General features: G+C 57.2%; 1 protein-coding gene across 4 annotated transcripts; it reads right to left on the bottom strand.

Annotated features, from left to right (window-relative positions):
* Positions 1 to 2,901: 2,901 nt before the first annotated feature.
* Positions 2,902 to 21,415, bottom strand: FADS3 (fatty acid desaturase 3). 4 transcript variants are annotated; one of them, XR_012423158.1, is made up of 12 exons: positions 20,439 to 20,815; positions 9,375 to 9,485; positions 8,645 to 8,842; positions 8,078 to 8,179; positions 7,841 to 7,963; positions 7,483 to 7,543; positions 6,736 to 6,912; positions 6,222 to 6,319; positions 5,716 to 5,812; positions 5,463 to 5,542; positions 5,203 to 5,328; positions 2,902 to 3,241 (listed from the first exon to the last, which is right to left on the bottom strand). XR_012423158.1 is itself a non-coding variant. In XM_074013447.1 (12 exons), the coding sequence occupies exons 3-12, from the start codon at positions 8,792 to 8,794 to the stop codon at positions 3,190 to 3,192; spliced, it is 966 nt and encodes a 321-aa protein (XP_073869548.1). In that variant the 5' UTR covers positions 8,795 to 8,842; positions 9,375 to 9,485; positions 21,138 to 21,415; the 3' UTR covers positions 2,902 to 3,189. The 4 variants fall into 4 exon arrangements, 3 of the variants coding, with proteins under 3 accessions (XP_073869548.1, XP_005577670.1, XP_073869549.1); XM_074013447.1 differs by lacking the exon at positions 20,439 to 20,815 and adding an exon at positions 21,138 to 21,415 and having other exon boundaries at positions 6,836 to 6,912; XM_005577613.4 differs by having other exon boundaries at positions 6,836 to 6,912.
* Between the last annotated feature and the right edge of the window lie 2,524 nt (positions 21,416 to 23,939).

The raw sequence follows: 23,939 nt of genomic DNA, 5'->3' as shown, positions 1-23,939 counted from the left end.
CAAGCTCCCAGTACTCGTGGTGGCTCACTGCCTGAGGACATAGTGCGGTGGGGGGAGGAACCTTGAGAAGCCCACGGCCTGTCCTGTCACAAAGGAGTTTGTTGACCCCCTGCCCGCCGCCAGCTACTCCCAACATGCCAGGCAGGGGCTGGCTCTTGGGCATCATCATTTCCAACATCTGCCTGGGCTGGGAGACCCGAAGAAATGTTAATGATCAAAGGAACAAACCAACGCTGCAGTTACAGCTTCCCTCGGGAGCTGTTTTTCCTCCGGGCCCACGCCTCTTGTACAGACAATAAAAAAGGAACACGGTCTCAGAGGCTCAGAGGTTCCACCAAAGCCTCTTTCCTTTTACAAACCTGGCCCCAGTGCACTAAGCCTTTGTTCTGAGTCTAAGAGACCTACAGATGGAGAAGGGGGAGTTCAACTCAGGACTGAGGGTGACCTTTTCCCAGGGGATCTAGCATGGGGGCCAGTGGGGCAAGAGCAAAGATTCCCCTGCCAGTGATGGATCCCAGGCAGTCCAGAGAAACCTAGGCGTGGCTGCTGAGGGCGGGGCCTCCCAGGGGTTCGCGAAGCAAGTTACCAGGGGCAGCAGGGAGCACGGCCAGCCCCACACTGGCGCAGATGCTCCGGGCGCCCGTGGGTGGCGCTGCAGGCTCGGCTGTTGTGGGTCCTCGGTGTTAGCATCTCCCTGGAGAGTGCCTCGGAGCCATCGCACAGCGATCTCTACCAGGGTGTGGACGGAGGGAATGCCATTCGGAGCCTGCCCTGGCTCAGGGCACCCGCGTGGCACCAGGAGCCAACGGGATTTAAACAGGCAGTGACAGGAAGGGGGAGTCCCCGCAGAGGGAACAGCCTGTGCAGAGACCCTGAATGCAAGGCGCGCCCTGGGTATGAGAAGTGTGTGTGTCTGAGGCAGGAAGTACCTTTCAAGGAGCATCCAGTCTTACCCTCGGTTGAAAACTGAGGCTCAGGGAAGGCAAAGAACTTGTCCCAGGTGACAGAGCAAATGGTCACCTTGGGGAATTGGGTTGTGTGCACGAAATTTGTGAATAAACTTCTGAGCCTGCTGCTGTGCCCTTTGGTAAGAGCCTTTCTTCCACCACCCTAGGTACTACTGCTCAGAGGGGTCAAGGAACTCCCCCAAGGTCACACAGCCTGCGTCCTGGCAGACAGGACTTGCCCCGACTCCACCCCAGCCCCAAGTCTGTCTGACTTGAGTGAATCAGGGCGGGGCCGGGTGGCACCCAGAGGAGGGCAGGTATCGCACAACCAAGCTGAAGGGGCTGCCACCCTCTGCTTCCCTGGCCCTACCAGGAGGCCTCTGCTGACACTGTCCTGGGTTGGGGGCCATAGGGAGCTTTGGGCTGTCTGCTCCTGGGCCTGGGAGATAATGTGAGCTGAGGAGGACCTCCCCCAGTCCCCAGTGCTCTCCTGCCCCAGGAGTCAGGGTGAGGGAAACAGGACCCAAACACCCTGTCTGTCTGTCTGTCTGTCTGTCTGTCTGTCTGTCATCCTCTCAGAAAACACACACCAAGGTCTCCTGGGCCAGGCTGTGGGCTGCCACCAGCCTCTAGCAGCAAATGAGGTCAGTATTCCAGGTGCTGTCACGGAGACCCCAGCCACAGGCTGGGCAGGGAAGGGGAGGAGCCCTGCGGGTCAGAGAGAACTTTCTAGAAGGGGAGCCTCTGGGAAGAGCCGCAAGAGCCCATGGGAACGTGTGACGGCCCCTCCCCGCAGAGAGGAAGCAGGTGCAAGACTACAGTGATCAGCCTTAGCACTGAGGAGCTTTCTGGCTGTCTTGGAAGAGAAGTTCACAGGCAGCAACGCTCAGAGCCACCTTGTGTGTGTGTGGAGTGGGGAGCGGGTTGATGGGGCAGCAGGGCTTCCCCTCCAGCTCTGTCCCACGGAGGATGGGCCTGGGAGGGGTTGAAGAAAAATTGGCAGAATTTGCACCTTTTCCACCTCCCAAAGAGAACCCAGTCCAGGCCAATGGAAGCCCAAAGAGTGTGGGGCAACCCCTGCAGCTGGTAGGGCGACCCCGGCTCCCACTCCAGAAAGGTCTCACGGAAATCCTCGCTCAAAACTTTCTTTCTCCAGCTGCCGACATTTCAGATGAAACCCTCAGCTCAGCTTGGAGCTGTCAGGCTGTGTGGGTGCTGGGGACTGAGAGGTCCAGCCAGATCTGCTTCTCAATTCTGGGCGCCACAAGAAGCAACTCAAAGCCCTCCCCAGAACTGTCCAAAACCCACAGGCACAGTCCAGCCCATTGCCAGACGAGGAGCCTAAGACCTGACTCCAGGGACTCAGGGACAGGAATGGCCATGCCTCAGGGGTCCAGCTTATTCACTGCAGTAACTACAGGCAAGCACCTGGTCCCAGGTGGGCTTGAGGGAGATCGACGTTGCCTCCTTGGGCCACTGGGCACAGGCTGCACCACCACCACTGGTGTGATGCCAGGTGTGGTGCTGAGATCAGCAGGTGGCCCGCTGCATGGGGCCCTTTGAGGCCCCCCATCATGGAGGGCTGTGGGAGGCCAGTGCAGGTCCAGAGGCACAACCATCTTCCCCAGTCCATGTCCAGAGGCGTCTGCAGACATGGCCCCCAGCCCTGGGTCCTCATCTGCTGGGCCTGCTCATCCCATCATGCAGAGGGGTCAAGTGACTTGTAAGCCCAGCATGAACAGGAAGTGAATAGGCCCTCGGGCAGGTCTGAGTCCAGGCAGCCATGAGCTCCCAGGCCCAGAGCATCTAGAGCTGAAGGGAGCTCCTTAGCGCTCCCCCTCACCCCGCCGCCAGCCCAACACACACAGTGATGGCCGAGGGCCTGAATGCTGCAGGGGAGTCTGGGCAGACCCCAGCTTCAAAACTCATGCAAATTCACCACTCCACTCCATAATACATCTGAATGCATTTTAATATAAAAATAACAGCTTTCCCCCAATTCTTGCTCTAGGAAAATGTGCTACGCTCACCTTCCCTCTACCCCTGTCCCATCAGGCTCAGAGCCAAGGCCGTAGGGCTGCTGAATACACATGTGAGGGGGCTGAGGGGAAGATCACAGTACCAGGAGGGCAGGCAGGGCACTGCCAGGCTGGCCAGTGGAGGGGTGGGGGTGTCGGTCCCACCAGGGGCTGGCTCGGTTGCTGGTGCCCTGAGCCCTTCTCTGCCCGCCTGGGTGTTGCCTTCACTGATGGAGGTAGGCATCCAGCCAGATGTCACCAGACTTCTTCAGGGATCTGGGAGGTGGGGGTGGCAGTGGCGGTGGGTGTTCGGATCTCAGTTGCAAAATCCTAACACCCCTGTATCCCCCATGGTAAGTGTGAGCGGAGATATCCCCACTCCCTGTGGGTTCCCTTCCCCGGGGGCAGGCAGTGATGTGGGCCCGGAGGGTGGGTTGGGAGAACAGCTGAATGCTCATTCTCTGGAATGGAATCTAGACTGGGGTGAGGGGTGTGGGGTAGGGGAGCTGGAGGGCAGCCAAGGCCAAGTCCAGGCATGGGCCTGGGTGGGCCTGTCCCTCCTGCATCGAGTTCTCCATTGCCTCCTCCTGCTGGGCACTGCAACCCAGGGACAGAGAGGATGTGGAACCTGCTCACCCCATCTTGGGCCTGATATTAGGCGGTGGAGCCAGAAATGTCAACAACCTGCTAGGAAGCCCTGTGCCAGGCGCTCTAAAGGGCTGTGCCAAATGGCAGGGGCTCACAGCATCAGGCTGGGAGGGATCATGAAGGAGAAGTGGGCGTCTGAATCCCAGCATAGGAAGGAAGGGCACCCAAGTAAGGGGAACAGCGTGTGCAAAGACCTGGAATCTGGCCTCTGTTCCCCACCTCCAAGGTGACCGCAAGGGCTGAGCCCCATCACCCCTCGCCTGCATGGCTGCAGTGTCCTTTGCTCTACTTTTCCACTTCGACTCCCGCCCATCAGTCATTCCCAGTAGGGGCAGCTTTCCAAGATGCAAGCCGGGCGTGTCCCTTCCCTGAGCGCCTGCATGCCCGCCTCGGTTATCCATGCCATGAGCTTGGCATTCGGGGCCAAGCGCTTTCTGCTTTCTGCCTAAACGTCCCTCGTCGAGGCCTCTCCCCTCCTCCCTGTCCCTGCTCACAGGTCAGCCTGTCAATACCGCCCACCCTACCACATTATTAAAAACGGCAGCCCCTGCCTGGCCGCCCCCTCCCCTCCCCTGTCTCCACCCTGAGGGGCTCTTCATTGTTCTTTTGCCCATCTCCTGTAATGTACTTATTTGTTATTTTAACTGCTTGCCTTTTCCTCTGCTAGAAGGAACATCAGCTCCAAGAGGGCAGGAAGCTCCCTGGAGCCTGTTTTGCTCCGATTGTAGGAAAACAGCCTGTCGAATGGCAAGGGCAATGCCATCTTCAAGCAAATCTGATAACCGATGCTTGACCCAGAATGCCAAGCTCATGGCATAGATAACCTCCTCCTGTAGACGCTTGTCTCCAGTGATCACCAGGTTCATAAGAACCACCTGCATGGGGCTCACCCTAAAAGCTTGCTATACAGAGGGTTCTTTTTGGAGGGCATGTGAGGGGAGGTACCAACTCTTGGCTGCCTGAGATACGGTTTTTTGTTTGTTTTTGACAGAGTCTTGCTCTGTCGCCCAGGCTGGAGGGCAGTGGCGTAATCTCAGTTCATTACAATCTCCGCTTTGTGGTTTCAAATGATTCTCCTCCCTCAGCCTCCCAAGTAGCTGGGATTAAAGGTGCCCGCCACCACACCCAGCTAATTTTTGTATTTTTTCTAGTAGAGACGGGGTTTCACCACGTTGGCCAGGCTGGTCTCAAACTCCTGACCTCAAGTGATCCGCCCACCTCAGCCTCCCCAAGTACTGGAATTACAGGCATGAGCCACCGCGCCCGGCCCTGAGACATGGCTTCTGTTTATAAGTCCCTATTAAGTGTTTCTTTCTGAGAAACTGGATCTGTTAGCTTCTTTCCCTCAGCCTTTGGCGGCAGGTTTGCAGAGACCTGCTCACCGCAGGCGCTGCTGTGTTTGTGAGTCTGCAGCAGGTGTTCCAGAAATTCTCGCTGTGTGCATGAAGGCTGGGGAAGGGAGGAAGGGCATGGGACACGGACAGAAAGGCTCAGGGGCCCCGGGGGCTCAGCAGGAGGCTGACCTGGACAAGGGCAGGCATAGGCCCTGGGGAAGCCACCAGAGCAGAGGGGCCAGGCTGCGGCCTCACCTGACGATGTCCACCAGCGCAGTGAGGAAGGGCTTCACTTCGTAGCTGAGGCCGTGCTTGGCACACAGTGACTTGACCAGTGGGGCCACCCGGCTGTAGTTGTGTCTCGGCATCCTGGGGAAGAGGCTGGGGGTGGGGAGCGTGTGCTGGCACCTGAAGTGGGTGGCTTCCAGAGACAGGCCCCACCCACGGGTCCCCTCCCAGGACCCCTCCCAGGACCCACTCCCCACCTCCCACTGGCCCCCAGCACCCACACTCACTGGTGCTCGATCTGGAAGTTGAGGTGCCCGCTGAACCAGTTGGTGAAAAGTGAGGGCTCCACGTTGCAGGTGGCTGCCAGCTGCCGGAAGCCGGCGGGGCACAGGTGAGAAAGCCGCTGCAGATCCCTGACCCCGCCATCCTCCACCTGGCGGCCCCGTCAGGGCCTCATCCCTCCTTTGCCAGTTAGCTCCTAGCAGGGATCCCCCACCCCACCCAGGACGGGCCTCACCCAGCCCCACCCCTGCTGCCCACCTGAGAGCTGGCCCAGTCCCGGTGCTTCTCATGGCCGATCTCCTTGGGGATGTGGTTCATCTGTGTGATCCACACGAACCAGTGGCTCTCCAGGACCCTGTGGGGAGGCTTGGGCACTGCCCTAGGTCCAGCTCACCACTTAGGCACCCTGAGTGGAGGCTGGAGGGCAGCTGTCTCCAAGTGGCCTCGACTTCCTTATCTGTACAATAGGAGTGTGGTCACCGCCCCCTTGCCAGTGTTTAAAGAATCTGAATGGAGCAGTGTCCACTGTGAGGCTGAGCCCAGAGCAGCTCTGACCCCCACGGGGCCACTTACAAGCCAGGCCATGCTCCCTAAACCCACTGACCCTGGGCTCCTGTCACGCTTGTGTTCACGTGATTCCGCCAGCAAGCCAGGGAGGCAGTGCCACTGGCCCCATTCTGCAGACCGGGAAAGGGGAGCTCTGGTTGGGGGGTGCAGTGGGGTCACCTGTTGCCTGTGTGTGACCTCGCCACCCCCTGCCATACCTGACAGCAACAAAGAAGAGCAGCACCCCAGGGACACCGTAGAAGGGGAGGTAGGATAAGAAGAAGCGGGCATAGAAGCTGGCGGCCCAGAGCAAATCCTGCGGAGGAGGGCAGAGGCAATACCGAGAGGTCTCCAGGCGCCCCGAGGTCTGGAGGCCTGGTGGGTGGGAGGGGGACCTCAGCATCCAACCCTTCTGCCTGATTTGCCTCAGAGCCCAGGACAGGCCACCACCCCCTCTGGTTTTCTCAGTTGAGTAAAGGAACAGGGTCCTTTCCCTGCCAGCTCACGAGGCTGACTTTAGTGATAAAGGTGTCACGCAGGGTGTGTTGGGGAAGACCCTGCCAGGGACACAGATGCCTGGCAGAGTCGGCCCAGCAATTCCTCCTGGGAAGACACCCTCACCGAGAGAGACCCACACACCCCCCATTCCTCAACCCCCACACACACGTACGGTGACGGGCACACTCGCTCTCCTGCTGCGCGCACACATGTGAGCCCCACTGTTGCACGCACATGTGCACCCTGTTTGCCTTCATGGGCAGGTACTGTCCCCCGAGGCACCACCTCCTGCCACGGCAGCCGTATGCCCGGGGTCCTGGGCAACCCCACTCACCGCCCACTGCATGCACACCAGCATGTACGCCAGATTTTCCACTTCAAAGTTCACCAGGGTGAGCAGCGGTGGGCCGACTGCAGGAAGAGGCACGAGAGCGCTCAGGAGTGGGGCTGGACTGCCCAGGTGGGTGGGCCGCAGAGTGAGGGGCTCTGTTACTCCAGGAATGTCCCTGGGATGTTGGTGCTGGTCACGTCCGGCTAGAATGACCCCTATCACTCCCAACCCTGTGTCTAAGCCTCCTCAGGCTGCCCTTACCCCACCACCTCCCACCACCCTTCACCGCAGGTCAGGGCCAGCCTTGAGTCCTCGCTCTGTCCGCCCCAACAACTGCCCAAAGACTCTAGGGCTCCAGACCACTCTAGTGTGAGGGCAGGAAGAAATTCTTCGTGGGGCTTGGGGAAGCTCCCAGCAGGGCTGTGATGGCCCGTGGCTGCAAGGTGTCCCAGGCACGGGAGACAGCTGGGGCAAAGGCATGGTGCTGGGAGAGTGTGTACAGGCTGCAGAGGCTGGGAGGGTGCCATGACAAGGGAGACTTGACAGGCATGCCCCTGCCCCAGGAAGTGGCGGGGAGTGGTCCAGGACAGCAGGGAGGACAGTGCAGGCCCAGGCACTCCCCCATCCCAGAAGGACAGATGGACACTCACTCAGGAAGAAGTACAGATGCTGCTGGTTGTAGGGTAGGTATCTGCGTTTCTTCTTGCCGTACTGTGGAGACAGGCAGTGGCTGGAGACAGCAGCTCTCCAGGCCACCTCCTTCTCCTGGGCAAGGTCACGGGGCTGGCTGGGGCCAAGGGTCAAAGGCAATTCTAGATTCTAACAACTGGGCTGGTCGTCCCCAGCAGCTACGGCAGGTGGGAAGGAAAGACGTGGGGGCAGGGGTTGGTTCAGCCAGAGTGGAGGCTAGATCAGGGGCTAGGTCAGGGGCAGAGTGGGGACCCAGTGCATCAGTTCCCCCTCAGCTGCAGGCCCAGCCAGAGGGTGTCCACATCCCTCCCCACCCACCTCGACGGATGACTCCCCCAGTAGGAAGACGGGCGCCACCGTCACATCTGGGTCTTTGTGGAAGATGTTGGGCTTGGCGTGGTGCTGGAAGTGGCGGAAGTTCCACCAGTGGGCGGAGAAACCCTGTGGAGGAGGAGGGGGCTCTCAGGAGCAGGCTGTGCCCCCCACTCTGTGCCCACACACTTGGGCAGACCCAGCGCCACTCAGCACCTGGCTGCCCACCCACCCCACCCTCACCTTTAGCTGCCCCATCACGAACTTCTGGGCCACATGGTTCCACCGGGACTTCTTGAAGATGGAGGCATGGCCCAGATCATGTTGCAGACACCAGGACTGAGCCTGGGAAGAGAGGCAGGGTCAGAAGCTGTTGGGAAGGACGGAACCCACCAGGGCCTGGGGCCCCAGCGAATCCTTTCAGCTTGCAGGGTACCCCTGTGCTAATGCTCCATTTCAAGATCCTTGTGGGCCAGTGTTCTCTTTTTACAGGTGAGAACTGAGTCCCAGGGAAGTGGAGGGGGCTTGTAAGTGTCACGAAGCTGCAGGGCAGCAGCCTGTGGCTCAGTGGCCCTGTGCTTGATCAGGATTTGTTAAAGAAGGAACTTCTCGGCTCATCTGGAACGCAGCTTGACCCACAGACACGCGTGATGGGCCTTCAGGCTGTTCACTCATTCATCCGTTTATTCATCCATTCATCCTTTCATAGGTTCATTCGTTCATTTAGCAAATATGTTCACAATGCCCGCGTGCATGGGGGCCCACGTCTGTTGGGCAGTTAGGGTGGCTGCAACACAGAGCCGGGGTCACCTGGGAGATGGCCAGGATGAAGGCGGCCAGGGCACTGGGCACCCAGCCAGGACCCAGGAGGTAGATGAGGAGCCAGGCCAGCACCTCCATGGCCAGGATGTGGCCCAGTAGGAAAGCAAAGAAGGTGAGACTGGCATCAAACAGCTTCATGTCCTCGGCTGCCTGGTGCAGGGCTCGGAAGTCCTCGACCAGCTGTGCCTGCCATAGCAGAAGGGTCGATCAGCCAAGGAAGAAATTCCTCCCCACCCCCATTCTCCTGGAGCCCCAGTCACTCCTCCCAGCACCAGGCCCAAGGGGTGTGGGCAAAGGGGAATGAAGTGTCGAGAGTACCCAGCCCGGGGTGTGAGCTGGAGCACTGGCTGGTGGCAAAGCCGCCTCTCCCCCCGCAGAAGGTATGGGGTAGGTAAGACGCTAGAGCCAGGAGGGAAACCAGCTCATTAAAATCCTCCTTGTAGATGGGGATGCTAGGTGACAAGAGGGAGGCAGCTTGCCTCGGGATCCAAATGAGTGCCTGGCTAAACCAGATCTGAAGCCCTGGACTTCTCAGGGCATCCCTACAGCTTCACTTTCAACTGCCTGCCCCCTGGGAGGGGAGGGGAGGCCCAGCCCTGACCCTGCATCCCCTTGGGCGAATGCCGAGGGAGCTGCTCCTAGCCATGTGACAATATCTCCCAGCCCTCCAGCCATCCCCCTCCCTCAGAGGCTGAGGCTCCTCTAGGGCCCTGCTCACATTCAGGGGTCCATCCTGGCTGGGTTCCTCTGGTGCCAGCTCTCCAATCAACAGGGGCTGTAGGAACTTGCGCACGAAATTGAGATCTTGATGGAAGGCACGGAAGGCATCCTGAAGGAGAGCAGACAGTCAGGCAGACAGACAGACACAGCTGAGTAGCACAGTAGCAGCCAGCAGAGACGGGCGGAAGGACCATGGATGGATGGGCAGAGCAGATGACAGGTGGACAGAAAGTCAGCCGGCTGATGAATAGTCAAAGACATGGGACCAAGTGGGTCCGTCTTGCCCATGGGCCCTCCCTGGTCCTCCCAGGGCCCCAGGTTGTCCTGCTTTTCACCCATTGCCTGCTGTGCTCCATCTGCTTTACCCAGCACAAGGGCCCCTCTCTGAACATGGTCAAACATCTACAGCTCTGGATTTACAGAAAGACCTCCCTGGAAGACTCCGATTTCTTGAACCACGAAGAAAGGTTCTACTTTTTCAAAAAGCTTTCTGTAAGTCAAACATGTTTCCACTGCATGTAGAATAAGATCTCGGTCACAAACATTTGATTCACCCCGTTTTTACAAACATAAGCAGTGGGTGAAGGGTACGTGGGAAAACTTGAGGATCACTGGGTCATGGGGTGGGGGGATCAGTCAAGGGCCACACACATTGAGTCCTTGGGGGTTTGCAAGGAAGACACTTGAACAGTTAAACTCATTTGACTTACAAAGCAGGAAGCAGGAGTAGAAAATATAATTTTTTTTTTTTTTTGAGACAGAGTCTTGCTCTGTTGCCCAGGCTGGCGTGCAATGGCACGATCTCAGTTCACTGCATCCTCTACCTCCTGGGTTCAAGTGATTCTCCTGTCTCAGCCTTCCAAGTAGCTGGTCTCAAACTCCTGACCCCAGGTGGCCAAGCTGGTCTTTAATTCCTGACCTCAGGTGATCTGCCCGCCTTTGCCTCCCAAAGTGCTGGAATTATAGGCGTGAGCCGCCGTGCCCAGCCTAATTTTTTTAAGTAAATAAAATGGGCCAGGCATGGTGGTTCACATCTGTAATCCCAGCACTGTAAGAGGCCGAGGCACAAAAATTACTTGAGGCTAGGAGTTCAAGACCAGCCTGGGCCACATAGTGAGACCTTGTCTCTGTTTTTACAAAAAAGAAAAAATAATAAATAAAATGAATAATCTAACATTCTTGCCATTCTGTGTAATAGCTGGAAGGAATACAATGCAGAAGGAAGAAAGAGTAAAGAAAGAGGGTGAGAGGAAAAGACAGACCAGAAGAAAGATAAGGGCCAGGGAAAGAGACCAGCCAGGAAATGGCCCCAGAAGTTCAGCAAGCTTGAACTTCACACCTGGGCTCCTGTAGCCCTCCGGGTCTGCCAGTGGTCGTGGTATTGTAATCAGCTCACTAATTGCTCACAGGTCTTGGACTGATGTTTTTCCTTGTACTTTCAGAGTCTCTCTCTGAATGGGCTAGCCAGAGCCATACAGCAGCCTCGACTATAGAACCAGCAGCTGGGTGGTGTTGTCCCCACGGGTCTGGAGAAGGGAGGCCTCCCGGTTGCTAAAGGAAACACCTTTTGCAGAAAGCTGACTGAGGACAGGGGCCTCCTATTGTCCTCTTGCTAATGAGCCTGCCAGCTGGTGTAGGTTAAAACGGAAGTGACAGCGGGGCCCTGAAGTCACTGCCAGGACATTCTCCTACAACCCTGGGGGAAGAAAGCACTTCAGGTCCCTCCAGCACCCACTAAGAGGTAACACCGACATGATCTGCTAGGGGTCCCCTTGCCTGCTTTTAGAGGCCCAGGGCAGCATGCGGACTGGGGGGCTGGTAGGGTGCCCCTTCTAGAATAACCTGGGCTGACTTGGCTCCTTCATCACAGAGGAGGGGCTGTATAAGTGCAGATCTCACCCACTCTGGACATGAATCCTGAAACAGGGGCAGCAAAACTCGTAGAAAAAGGGGCAGAGGGAAGGCTGCGGGGTCCCCAGGAAGCTGTCTGGGCCCCCGGCTACCTGCGGAGCTGGGGCTGGTGTACAGGGAAGCTGGGAGGGAAGAAGACTCTTGGGGTTCTGCTGACCCCACTGGGTGACTTTTTTTTTTTTTTTTGAGACAGGGTCTTGCTGTATCGCCCAGGCTAGAGTGCAGTGGTGCAATCACGGCTCACCGCAGCCTCAACCTCCCGGGCTCAGGTGATCCTCCCACCTCAGCCTCTCCCGTAGTTGTTGGTACAGGTGCGTACCACTGGGGCCAGCTAATTTTTAATTATTTTGTAGAGATGAGGTTTGCAATGTTGCCCAGCTGGTCTTAAACTCCCGGGCTCAAGCAATCCACCCCACCTCAGCCTCCCAAAGTGTTGGAATTACAGGAATGAGCCACCACGCCCAGCCCACAAAAACACTGAAAAATTTATTTGAGACAGGGCCTCGCTCTGTCACCAGGCTGGAGTGCAGTGGTGCAATCACAGCTCACTGCAGCATTGAAATCCTGGTCGTAAGTGATCCTCCCACCTCAGCCTCCCCAGCAGCTGGGACTACAGGCACATGCCACCGTGTCTCATTAACTTTTGAGTTTTTTTTATAGAGTCAGGATTTCACTATGTTGCACAGGTATGTCTTAAACACCCGACTTCAAGCGATCCCCCCCATCTCAGCTTCCCAAAGTGCTGAGATTACAGGTGTGAGCCACACCTAGCCTCTAATTTTTTAATTTATTTTTTATTTGTTGAGACAGAGTCTTGCTCTGTCGCCCAGACTGGGGGGCAGTGGCGTGATCTCAGCTTACTGTAACCTCTGCCTCCCAGGTTCAAGAGATTCTTGTGCCTTAGCCTACTGAGTAGGTGGGATTACAGGTACAAACCACCACACCAGGCTAATTTTTATATATTTTGTAGAGTTGGGGTTTCACCATATTGCCCAGGCTGGTGTTGAACTCCTGAGCTCAAGCAATCCTCCTGCCTTGGCCTCCTAAAGTGTTGGGATTACAGGCGTAAGCCACCACACCCAGCCAATTTTTAAACAATTGTAGTAAAATATACATGAAATTCACCATTGTAAGCATGCTTAGGTGTACAGCTCAGTGGTATTAAGTGCATGCACAGTGTTACCCAACCATCACCATCATCCAGCTCCAGAACCTTTTCACCTTCCGCAACTGAAACTCGGTCCCCATTAAATACCAATTCTCCACTCTCTCCTCCCCCTGCCCCTGGCAACCACCATGCTAACTTCTGTCCATACAGATCTGCCTCCTCCAGGAACCTCATCTGGGAGAAATCACATTTGTCCCTTTGCCTCTGGCTTGTGTCACTCAGCACAGTGTCCTTACGGTCCATCCATGTTGCAGCACATGCCAGGATGTCCTATCTTTTTCAGGCTGAGCCGGCGTGATGCCGGGTCTCTCTCTCTCCTTTGCGACTCCCCAGACGCACACACACATGCAGACACACCCACCAGCCCACCCCAGCAGGCATCACTCAGAAACATGCCCACAATCACGGCCCACATGAACACTCAGCCAAACACAGCCTTGCACACAAGGTACGCAAAGATGCAGCCGGCAAGCACAGACGCACCCGGTACAACATGCTAGCTGTGGCTGCGGCCCCAGAATCTCCTCCCTCCCAGCCCTTCCCTCTCTCATCCCGTGTCAGTTCTGGGGACACCTTCTTGAGCTGAGGATCTTGGGTCCAGACTGGTCTTCTCGCCTCCTTTCCCGTTGGTCCTGATTCACCCAGGCCAGCCCTGTCGAGGCACTGACAGGGAGGACAGAGCCAAGCCCACCCAAGGGTCTTCAAGCCAGATCTATCCCTTGCAATGATAAGGGGAGGTATGAGCCCCCTCAAGGCTGTGTCAGAGAACCCCAAAGCCATTGACAGGGCTCCAGTTGGGGGAGGGACAGGTGGGGCTGTGACAGTTCCCTGAGAAGCAGGCTGGGCTCTCAGGGCTGGGTGGGCACCCCAGGGCTGTGCTTCTCATGCTGTCAGGGAGTGCGAGTAGGGCAGGGGCCTGGACTCAGGCTGAAACCTGACAGACCAGCAAACAGCCTTTTCTGGAACTGGCTGAGGTCATGTGACCTGGTCCTCTCTGGGCCCCTCCTTAAGGATGGGTGGGGGGGCCATGCAGAAACTAAGACTTAGAGAGGTTAAGCTACTTCTTCAAGGTCACACAGTTCCATTTGACTGAGGTTAGATCAGAGCCCAGGTCTCTTCTCACTCGTAAGTGGGAGCTGAATAATGAGAACACATGGACACAGGGAGGGGAACATCACACACCGGGGCCTGTTCGGGGGTTGAGGGACAAGGGAAGGGAGAACATTAGGACAAATGCCTAATGCATGTGGAGCTTAAAACCTAGATGACGGGTTGACAGGTGCAGCCAACCACCATGGCACATGTATACCTATGTAACAGACCTGCACATTCTGCACATGTATTCCAGAACTTAAAGTGAAAAAAATGAAAAACTGTGCTTGTGGCCACTCCTGGACCAGAGCGGGAGGCAGCAGTTTTCCTAGGTGGGGTGCGGGGGTCCTTGCCATGAGGCCAGTCACTATCTCAAGAAGCCAAGGGCCAGCTGCTGGGAGCGTGGGCTGCGGGCGCAGGAGGGTGGTTGGTTCTTGGGCCTCATCAATGGAGCCTCAGGGAATTGTGGGAGGTCCCACCCTCACCCACCCTAAGTGCACCCAGGAACATCCACCCAGGGGTATGTGCACCAAGCCCTGTCCCCCCAACCCCCACACACACCCAAGTGAGGGGAAAGCGGAACTCGAGGTCTTTCACTGGGTACCAAAGCAGAGCTGGGTGAAAGCGCTGGAATCAACACGGCACCCCTAAACACAAACTCCCGCAGGCAGCGACCGGCTCTGTTCACAGCAGCATCCTCTGAGGCCGGCACAGAGCAGCTGCTCAACAGCAGGTACGAACAAGTAAACAAGAGCCAAACCTCCACAGCCCCCAAAGCAGGGGCACGAACCATTTTGCTGGTGAGGAAATGAAGGCTCAGCGGGAAGGGACACCTGCCCAGGTCACAGTTAGTAGTGGCAGAGCTGGGATTCGAACCCAGGCCTATCTTCTGTGATGTTCATGCTCCTTCAGAACGCAGAGACAGCTCGGCCTGGCCTTAGTCCCTGGAAGCCTAGAGTGGCTCAGTTGGTCCCAAGAGCTCATGCCCTGCCCCAGCCCCACCATGAAGCCCACACAGCAGCTGGTAAGGGGAGGGATCCCAGAGCCGGCCTGCCCAGGATGGAACCTGAGCTGCTACCCAGGAGCTAGGGAGCCCCAGACAAGACCACACCCCTCTCTCATCAGTATTTCTCATCAGTAAACTGAGAACCACAAATCCCCATCTCACAAGGCTGCTGGGAGGATGGAGTCGGTGGCACTAAAGCACTTAGAAGGGGCCTGGTGGTTGGCAAGAGCTCCATAGCCCACCTCTTTCCTAGCCCTGCAGCCCTGATGCGCCTCCTCCTGAGAGTCCACTTAGAGGTAAGTGCCTGCAGGAGGGGCCTGTAGGTGTCGGGGAAGAGAGTGGAGAAGCTGCTTCTCTGCCTGCCTGTTAAGTCCTGGCCAAGCCTGAGGCTGGGATAGAGCAGGGGCTGGGAGCCTCCTTCCACCCCAGAGACACAGCAGGGCAGGGAGGGATTTTTGGTCACTCCCTAGAAGAATCCAGAATGTTCCAGATCAGTCAGGAAGGGGGTGAAGCAGGGAGTGTGGCAGGGCTGCTGAGGGCTCAGGTGGTCGGGGTCTGTCCTTCCTGCCTTCTCATGCCTTTGTAGGAGGTTGGGGTGACAGGGCTATGCCTCAAAGGATACCCCCAGGACATTCCTGCCTCTCTCCTCTCCCAGGTGGGTGGGTAGAGCAGGAGCATGCCCAGCACACCATGCTCCATAAGCACTATCAATATCCCATTTTACAGATGAGGAAACTGAGGCCCAAAGAGGTCCAAAAGAAACACAGCTCTAAACATGGGACATCCAAATTTGGCCTGTGTAGCGGAGCCCAACTCGAAAGCAGACGTCCCCAGGAAGCCATCCCTGTCCCCCAGCACCCCTCGATGTCCTGGCGAGGGGTGGGCATATATGTGAAGTCTTTTGCAGCCAGGATGTTTGGCCTCACAGGTGTCCCTGACCCCACAGTAGCCCCAAAGCAGCTACACCCTCTGGCTCCTGGTCCTCTCTCCACCACTGACCTCTGGCTCCACTACTGGAGCCTGGCTGTTTCATCAGAAACCCGCAGGAAGAGACCGAGAGGGACGCCCAGGGGCAGTATCCTGCTGACGCCAACTCTTCCACAAGGAAGGGGCAGGGCACTGCAACTCCTCTGGGGAAGGGGCCTGGGTGGGCGGTGGCCTTGCAGAAAATGCCTGCGAGAGGCCCAGAGCAGTCCCACTTCATGGGAGTGGTCATTAGGGGACTTTCAAGGCAGTCAGTGTGGTAGGAGGGAGTGGAGTGGCTCTGGAGCCACCCCCCTCAACTCCCGTGTCCTCAAATCTGCCCGGTCCTAGTCCTGTCCCTCCCCAGCTCCCACCCAGACACAAACCCTACCCTCATGGCCCACGTATGAAGGCCCTACCCTTCAAGGGTCCCAAGAAGGTTCCATTACACCACCCAGTTTCAAACTCTTTCTCATCTACAAAATGGGTTAACAATAGGACTTACCTCATAAAGTTGTTAGGCAAATTCAATCAGTTACCACATCTAAACCCCTCAGAACAGTGCCTAGTCAGTAACTGTTGGCTGCAATTGCTATGATGCAGCCTCCGGCGCAGCACTGGCCACTACCTCCTCCAGCTCAGGCCAGGCTCAGAGGACCGCCTAGAAGGAGGGCCCGAAGGCAGAGGGCTCAGGGGTCTGCTGGAACTTGGATTTTCCCAGTTAGGGCTTCAGCCGAAAGGGCACCAGGGGCTGCTGGGAAACCCATCTGCCCTGAGGAGCTGTGGGCAATGCGTTCACCACACCCATGAATACAGCTTTGTTGCCCATGGTAACCAGGCACCCAGGTGCCCAGCACCACCCTCACAGTGTGCCCAGGACACAAGCATTCTCATCCTCATCACACTAATGGGGAAACTGAGAAACAGAAGTGAAAGGATGTGTCCAAGATCATAGAGCGAGGCCAGGCTGGCTCCCTCTCTAAAGACAACATGCAGCTAAATCTAATGTCTAATGGCTCGCACTGGACCAGTGTGCCTGTGTCCACAGCCTCTCCTGCTCTCTGCCCTGGCCACACTCTACCTCTTCTAAGTGGTCTCCCCTGGGGGAGGGCAGGTCTCCATCCTCCCTTCTCTTGCCCTTCTGGAAGGCTCTGCCTTCGCTCTCTCCATTAAGGATCCTTTCAAATGTCCATCAGACTCCCCAGGCTTCCCTGCTCTGCTCTCTGAGGCTCCCCATCCTCTTTAGAATAAAGCCAAAGTCCTTCCGAGGACACAAACATCCAGCATGAGCCAGCCCGGCTGCCTCTAGACCTCACTGCCAGGCTCTCTCTCCACTGCTCTCTGCTGCAGCCACACTGTATTCCTGGAACACAGGACACACGGTCCCACCTCTGAGCCTTTGCTCTAGCTGATCCCTCTGCTGTGAACTCATTCCCTGTAGAAGTTTTGCTCACAGCTTCAGAGGTGAGAACTGTACGTGACACAGATAAGATGCTCACTGATGGATTTAATGAGTCAATCATTGAAGAACGAATGAGTGCTGGAAATAAACAGGCTAGGTGGCAGCATAGCATGCACTTAAGAACATGGCTGTGGATTCAAATCCCGGACCAATCACTGAATTTCAAGCCACTCTGCCTCTCTGAGCCTTTGTTTTCTCATCTGTCAAGTGGCAATAACAACAAATGGCACCTGCCTCATAGGGGCACTTTGAGGATTAAAAGAGACAGTTTCAATAAATCAAGTACTGAATTCAAAACCTGGCACACAGTAGGCGCTCAGCACATGGCCCTTGTATACTTATGGCCAGCAGCGGCTGAGCCTCATCTCCCTGGCTGGCTCCACTAGTATCAGGCTGCCTATGACTCTCAGACAAACCTGGCCAAGGGCCCAGAGTACTCTCCCCAGGGCACCCGGCCTTGTGTCCCAAGATGGTCACAGGCTGACTTCATGGCATAGAAACTCTGGGAATTTCCTGGCAGGAAGGCTTCATTGCCTGGACATGAGAACAGCTGATGGGCAGCCGGGGCTGGTGAGAGGTGACGGCCGGAACACAGCCCTGGCAACTGGCTGCCCCACCTCCACCTGAGGCCACCGCCCAGGATGGGATGCCTGGGGCCTGGGCTCAACTACACAGGGCACTGGGCTGGCCCAACCCCTGGTCTGCCCTGAGGATTCGTCATGGACAAAGGCTGATTGCTCCGCCCCAGCAACCTCAGTCCCTTTGTCCTGATTGGACCAAGTGTTTCTGGCAACTCTAGTCCAGGCTGTGGGGCCTTGAGGGAGCTAAGAGACAGCCTAAAGTGTTCCCTTCCTACTACAGATAGGACCGAAACCAGCTAAGGACACCCAGGAAAGGGGTAGCCGTGCAGGGCTGTCCCACCGTACACTGCAGTTTGCAGGGCACAGTCATACTTAGGGGCCAGCAGCATTTACCGAATACAAACTACTACATGGCAGCCCTGGGCCATGGACTTGAGAAGACATGATCCTGCCCTCAGCCAGCTCACTGTCTGCCCCAGCTCGCCCCACTTTACAGATGAGTAAACTGAGGCACAGAGGCGTGACATGCCTGCTTTGCTTCAGGGTCACTCAGCGCCTCCAACAGCAGAGCTGGGACCCAGCCCCAAGGAGCAGAGAGATATTTTTTGTTTATTTGTTTGTTCGTTTGAGACAGAGTTTCGCTCTTGTTGCCCAAGTGCAATGGCGCGACCTCGGCGCACTGGAACCTCCGTCTCCTGGGTTCAAGGGATTCTCCTGCCTCAGCCTCCCAAAGTGCTTGGATGACAGGCATGCGCCACCATGCCTGGCTAATTTTGTATTTTTTTAGTAGAGACAGGGTTTCTCCATGTTGGTCAGGCTGGTCTCAAACTCCCGACCTCAGGTGATCTGCCCACTTCAGCCTCCCAAAGTGCTGGGATTACAGGCGTGAGCCACCGCTCCCGGCCTGAGACGTTTTTAAAACAGATATTCTTGGCTGCGAATCAATGAGAAAACTGTGTGATGGAAGTCTCAGCATCCCAAGCTAAATGTTAAGTCAGTAATTCCACTTGGGAGGAACCCCAGCATGGGCCTGGCATCAGGCAGGAAAGTGATGAAATAAAAGCTTTCTATATCCCGGCTGGGCGTGGTGGCTCACGCCTATAATCCCAGCACTTTGGGAGGCGGAGGTGGGTGGATCACGAGGTCAGGAGTTCAAGACCAGCTTGGCCAACATGGTGAAACCCCATCTCTACTAAAAATACAATACGCCAGACATGGTGGCACGTGCCCGTAATCCCAGCTACTCAGAGCCTGAGGCAGGAGAATCACTTGAACCTGGGAGGTGGAGGTTGCAGTGAGCCAAGATGGCGCCATTGCACTCCAGTCTGGGTGACAGAGCAAGACTCCTCTCTCTCCAGCGGTTGGTGGGGGGTGCGGGGAGTAAAGTTTTCTGTATCTATACTGTCCTCCAGGTTACAAAAGACCAGAGCAGGCCGGGAGTGGTTGCTCATGCCTTTAATCCCAGAACTTTGGGAGGCTGAGGCAGGAGGAATGCTTGAACCCAGGACTTTGAGTCCAACCTGAGCAACATAGTGAGACCCTGTCTCTATTTTTAAACAAATAATAAATGATAAATAAAACATATTTTTTTAAAACAGACCAGAGCAGGCATCCACAAGACTCCTTGAAGGGAGGCCAGGGCTCAGCCAGGCCAATGGGGAGAAGCCGTGCCCCTCATCTCGCCATGCCCTGGCAGAAAGGCAGGCACACACCCCCACACTCACCCAGACATGCAAACACCTGCACACTCAAACACTGCCCCTGGGCTGCTTCATCCCACGGCTGTGCTGTCCCCTCGGGCCAGCGTCTGGCCCCTGAGCACCCAGGGATAAGGCTTTCTCTCTTTTTTTTTTTTTTAGAATTTCAGGAGGATTCTTATTCTCACTCCTCAGCCTCATGGAGTGGAGGGGAAAAGAGGGGCTTTCTTCCTCAAAGAGTCCAGGGAAGATTGTACAATGTGCTGGAGATGGCAATCAGCAGAGAGCAGGTGGCCCTGGCAAGACGGACACCCACAGTCCTGGGACCGGACAGAATCTCCTCTGCTGCCCAAAGCGCCAACATTCAGAATTCATGTCTCGGGTCTTGAAGACCTTCCTGGTACTCAGTGTGGCCAACCTAGAAATTTGGATGGTCAGGACAGGGCATCGTGGCCCCAACCCCTATTATCCAGGTGGGGAACTGAGGAAAAGGGGCTGGTCCGGCTGCTCCACCACCGGACTCCAGCCAGACAGTACCCTGGGACCAGGCTACATCCCTCCCTGTCTAGACAGGGGCTGGGGTTGGGAAGTTGGGGTCCCCAGGGGCCAGCCTGTTCCTGGGGTGACTGTGCTTCCCGGAGAGGCCCACCCAGCCTGGCTGGCAAAGCCCTCCCACGTGCAGCTGCTAGCCCGAAGAGGTGAGTCACTGTCCCTGAGCCCTTTACAGAAGCTCTTGGGAAAGCCACAGACCTCAGGCCGGCCCAGCCCCCAGCCTCTAATGGCAGCTCCTTACCGGCCCCTGGGGACCCTGCCCTGCCCCACCCCTAGCACTCAGCAAGCACCCAGCATGGGGACGCAGAACTGAAACAGGGACCTGCGAGCAACAGGGCAGCCCCTCACCGAGGACAGGCTCTGCAGCATGACACACCCACCTCTGAGGCCCCCTCCTCCCCCGCAGACCTGCTCCATGGACAGCTGCGGGTCCTCCACACAGGGAACTGGCCTCCCTACCCCACATCTGACCCTGGCTAGTCCACCCCAACTCTGGGTCCCGGCGTGGAGGTCAAAGGTCAGCGAGGGGAGGGAGGATGCTAAGGCCCCACAGGTGGAGCGGGACATCACGCCCACGACCGAGCTCCAGGCTCCACCCGCCGGTGGGTGGCTTCCTTACGGCTTCCTTACCGTGGCGTCCTCAGCGCCGTGGTGGCCGATGAGGCGGCTGCCCCCTGGGTGCCGCTGTGCCCAGCGGCTGATGTCGTAGACGCGGCGCTCGATGACCAGCCACTTGTCGCCGGGCTGGTCGTGCGCGCGGATCTGCTCCCAGCAGAAGGTGGGCAGCGGTGCCCCCGGCTGCGCGGATCCCTCCCGCGGACCGGGCTCCCCGACGCCGCCCATGCTGCACGCACGAGTCCTGGGGATCCCAGGCGGTGGCCGAGGTCCGAGCGAGACCCCGAGGGAAGCGAGGAGCGCTCCCGGGGGCCGCCTCCGCCGCCGCCCGCTGCTCCGGCCCCGCCCTGCCGCCGCGGCCGCCGTACGAGCGAGCGTGCGCCTCCCGGCTCGCGGCGCAGGGAACTCCCCGCCTTATAACCGCGCGGACGGCGCCCGCCTCGCCTCGCCTCGCCTCGCCTGCCCCCCGCCCCCGGCCGGGCCCCGGCCCCCGAGGCTGGCTGACCCCCCGCGCCCGCTCCAATCCAGGCGCGGGGCCTCGGCCTCCATTGGCCGCCCGGGAGGGCGGCGTCGAGGCGGCCCGCCCCGCCCGGGAGGACGGTGGCCGCCACCCAGCCCTGCCCCGGGGCACCGTCCCGCCCCCTCTCCCCGGGCTGCGGGCTCCCGAGCTCTCTACTCCGCCCGGAGCGCGGGGCCTGGGGACATAACACGCACCTGTTGGGCGTCCCGCAGCGCCTCCCCGCGCCCTCGGGAACCCGAGGCGGAGTCCGGGTCTGTGAGCTGCGGGGCCTGGGGGGCTTCCAGCAGCGCGTCCTGCAATGTCAAATCCAGTGCGCCCGGAGGGGGGATGCTGTCTCGGGGTGCCTGTGAACAGCCTTCAAACCATGGGCCCCAAAGTCTGCGGGACCCCCACCGCCGCTGCAGCTATCGCGGAGCCCTCCGCTGGGGGCGGGTGGCCTCCCCGCCAGCGTCGGCGCTGCAGGGCTGGGAATGCCCAGGGGTGGCCAGGGGGGAGGAAGGGGAGCAGGAGGGCACTGGCGGGTGGAGGTGGGCGCTGCCATCCACGGGCTGAGGACACCTGTGCTTGTTACTGCTTCCCCACGCCTCTGTTTTTTTGTTTTGAGACAGGGGTCTCACTCTGTCGCCCAGGCTGCAGTGTAGTGGCATGATCTCAGCTCACTGCAGCCTCCACATCCTGAGCTCAGGAGATACCCTCACCTCAGCCTCAGGAGTAGCTGGGACCACAGGCGCGCGCCATCATACCTGGCTAATTTTTGGTGTTATTTTATTTTTGTAGAAATGAGGTCTTGTCATGTTGCCCAGGCTGGTCTCGAGCTCCTGGACTCAAGTGACCCTCCCGCCTCGGCCTCCCAAAATGCTGGGATTACAGGCATGAGCCACTGCACCTGAGCCCCACCCCCTTTTTAAATTTACATAAATTCAAGTCCTTTTGAAAGTATAGGTACCTCCCCTATTGCTTTGGATTTCTTTGTGATAAATATACCTGTTCCTAAAAGTTAAGCGTTCACACCAACAAGGAATTCAAATCAGGCTAAGGTTACTTCCAGAGCACTGGTTGTCAGACTTCCATCAGAACCACCTGAAAGGCTTCCAGCAGAACCACCCCGGGGGTCAATCGGTGGGTCTGGTGTGGAGGCAGAGACTTACATGGCCAGTTCACAGGCGATAGCTGACTGGCTGGTTGGGGAAATGCACTTAGAAAACCCTAAGTATATTTCTCTGATAAGCTAATATTTTGTCTTGGTCTAAAGAGGACCAGTATCCCCAGAAGGGCAGAGGGGGCCTCTGAGGTCTCCCTGGTACCAGGAGCTCCTGCCTTTGCTTGTCAGGACATCCAGCAAGGTGCATGATGTCATCAGGCACCGGGGCTGCCTGGACCCCTCTCCACTGAGGCACCCACTGACCATATCCTGGAACCCCAACCTGGCACATGTGTGTGGGGGTGCAAGAGCATGGCTGGTGGCCCTGGTCCCCGCCATGTTCACACAGCACAGGAATGGAGAAGGCAGACTCTTGGAGGAATGCATCCCCTGCACCAAAATCCAGCCCCATCCACTGGGGGCATGGCCCTGGCCCCACCTTCAGCAGCCCTTAGTGGTCAGAGGCGGCCATCCCAGGGGCTCCTTCTTCGGGGCCAGCCCTGGCCTGGTCTCAGCCCCTGTGTGTGAGGTGGTTGGGGGTTGTGATAGGTTAGAACCTCCACTTTCCCCAGCTGCCCCCAGAAGAGATGGGGAAGATGAAGGAGGGGGCCACAGAATCGTGCAAGAGCTGTGAGTGAGGGCAGGGACCACAGTCCTGTTGGCCAAGTCCTCCTTGAAGGGATCACTGTGGAGGCCAGGTGGAGCTCCTCAGAATGCTCCTCAGGAAAGAGGAGCTGCACACAAAGGGCCAACGCACAGGAAAAGGCGCTCAGCACTGCTAACCATCAGAGAGCTGCAAATGAAACCACAATGAAATACCGCCTCACGCTTGTTAGGTGGGCTCCTGTAAAAAATAAAAAGGCCTCGAATCCCACCATTTTGGGAGGCCGAGGCAGGAGGATTGCTTGAGCGCTGGAGTTCAAGACAAGCCTCGGCAACATAGCAGGAACCCTGTCTTTACTAAATAAATAAATACATAAATGAAAAAATCATGCCAGGCATCCCAGCACTTTGGGAGGCCAGGGTGAGCAGATCTCTTGAGCCTAGGAGTTCGAGACTAGCCTGGGCAACGTGACAAAACCCCATTTCTACAAAAAAATACGAAAACTAGCAGGGCATGGTGGTGCATGCATCTGTAGTCCCAGCTACTTAGGAGGCTGAGGTAGGAGGATCGCTTGTGCCTGGGAAGCAGAGGTTGTACTGCACCGAGATCATGCCACTGTACTCCAGCCTGGGCGACAGAGGGAGACCTCGTCTCAAAAAATAAACAAAATCACACATGTTGGCAATGATGCAGAACCTTGTACATGGTTGGTAGGAATGTGAAGTGCTACAGCCAACTATAGAAAAGAGTATGAAAATGCCTTTAAAAAATAAAGATAAAACTACCCTATGATTCAGCAATTCCACTTCTGGGCATATACCCAAAAAACCGAAAGCAGAGTCTTAAGGAGATATTTGTACATCTATGTTCTTAGCAGCATTATTCACAATGGCCAAGAGATAGAGGCAGCACAACTGTCCATCCACAGATGCTGGATAAATAAAACGTGGTCAGGCCAGGCGCGGTGGCTCACGCCTGTAATCCCAGCACTTTGGGAGGCTGAGGCGAGCGGATCATCTGAGGTCACAAGTTTGAGACCAGCCTGGCCAACATGGAGAAACCTCGTCTCTACTAAAAATACAAAAATTAGCCGGGCATGGTGGCACATGCCTGTAATCCCAGCTACTCAGGAGGCTGAGGCAGGAGAATTGCTTGAACCCAGGAGGTGGAGGTTGCGGTGAGCTGAGATCACGCCACTGCACTCCAGCCTGGGCAACAAGAACGAAACTCCATCTCCAAAAAAATAATAAT

The sequence above is a fragment of the Macaca fascicularis genome, chromosome 14 (genome assembly GCF_037993035.2).
Source record: "Macaca fascicularis isolate 582-1 chromosome 14, T2T-MFA8v1.1".
NCBI lineage: Eukaryota > Metazoa > Chordata > Mammalia > Primates > Cercopithecidae > Macaca > Macaca fascicularis.
This window is presented reverse-complemented; position numbering and strand designations above follow the sequence as displayed.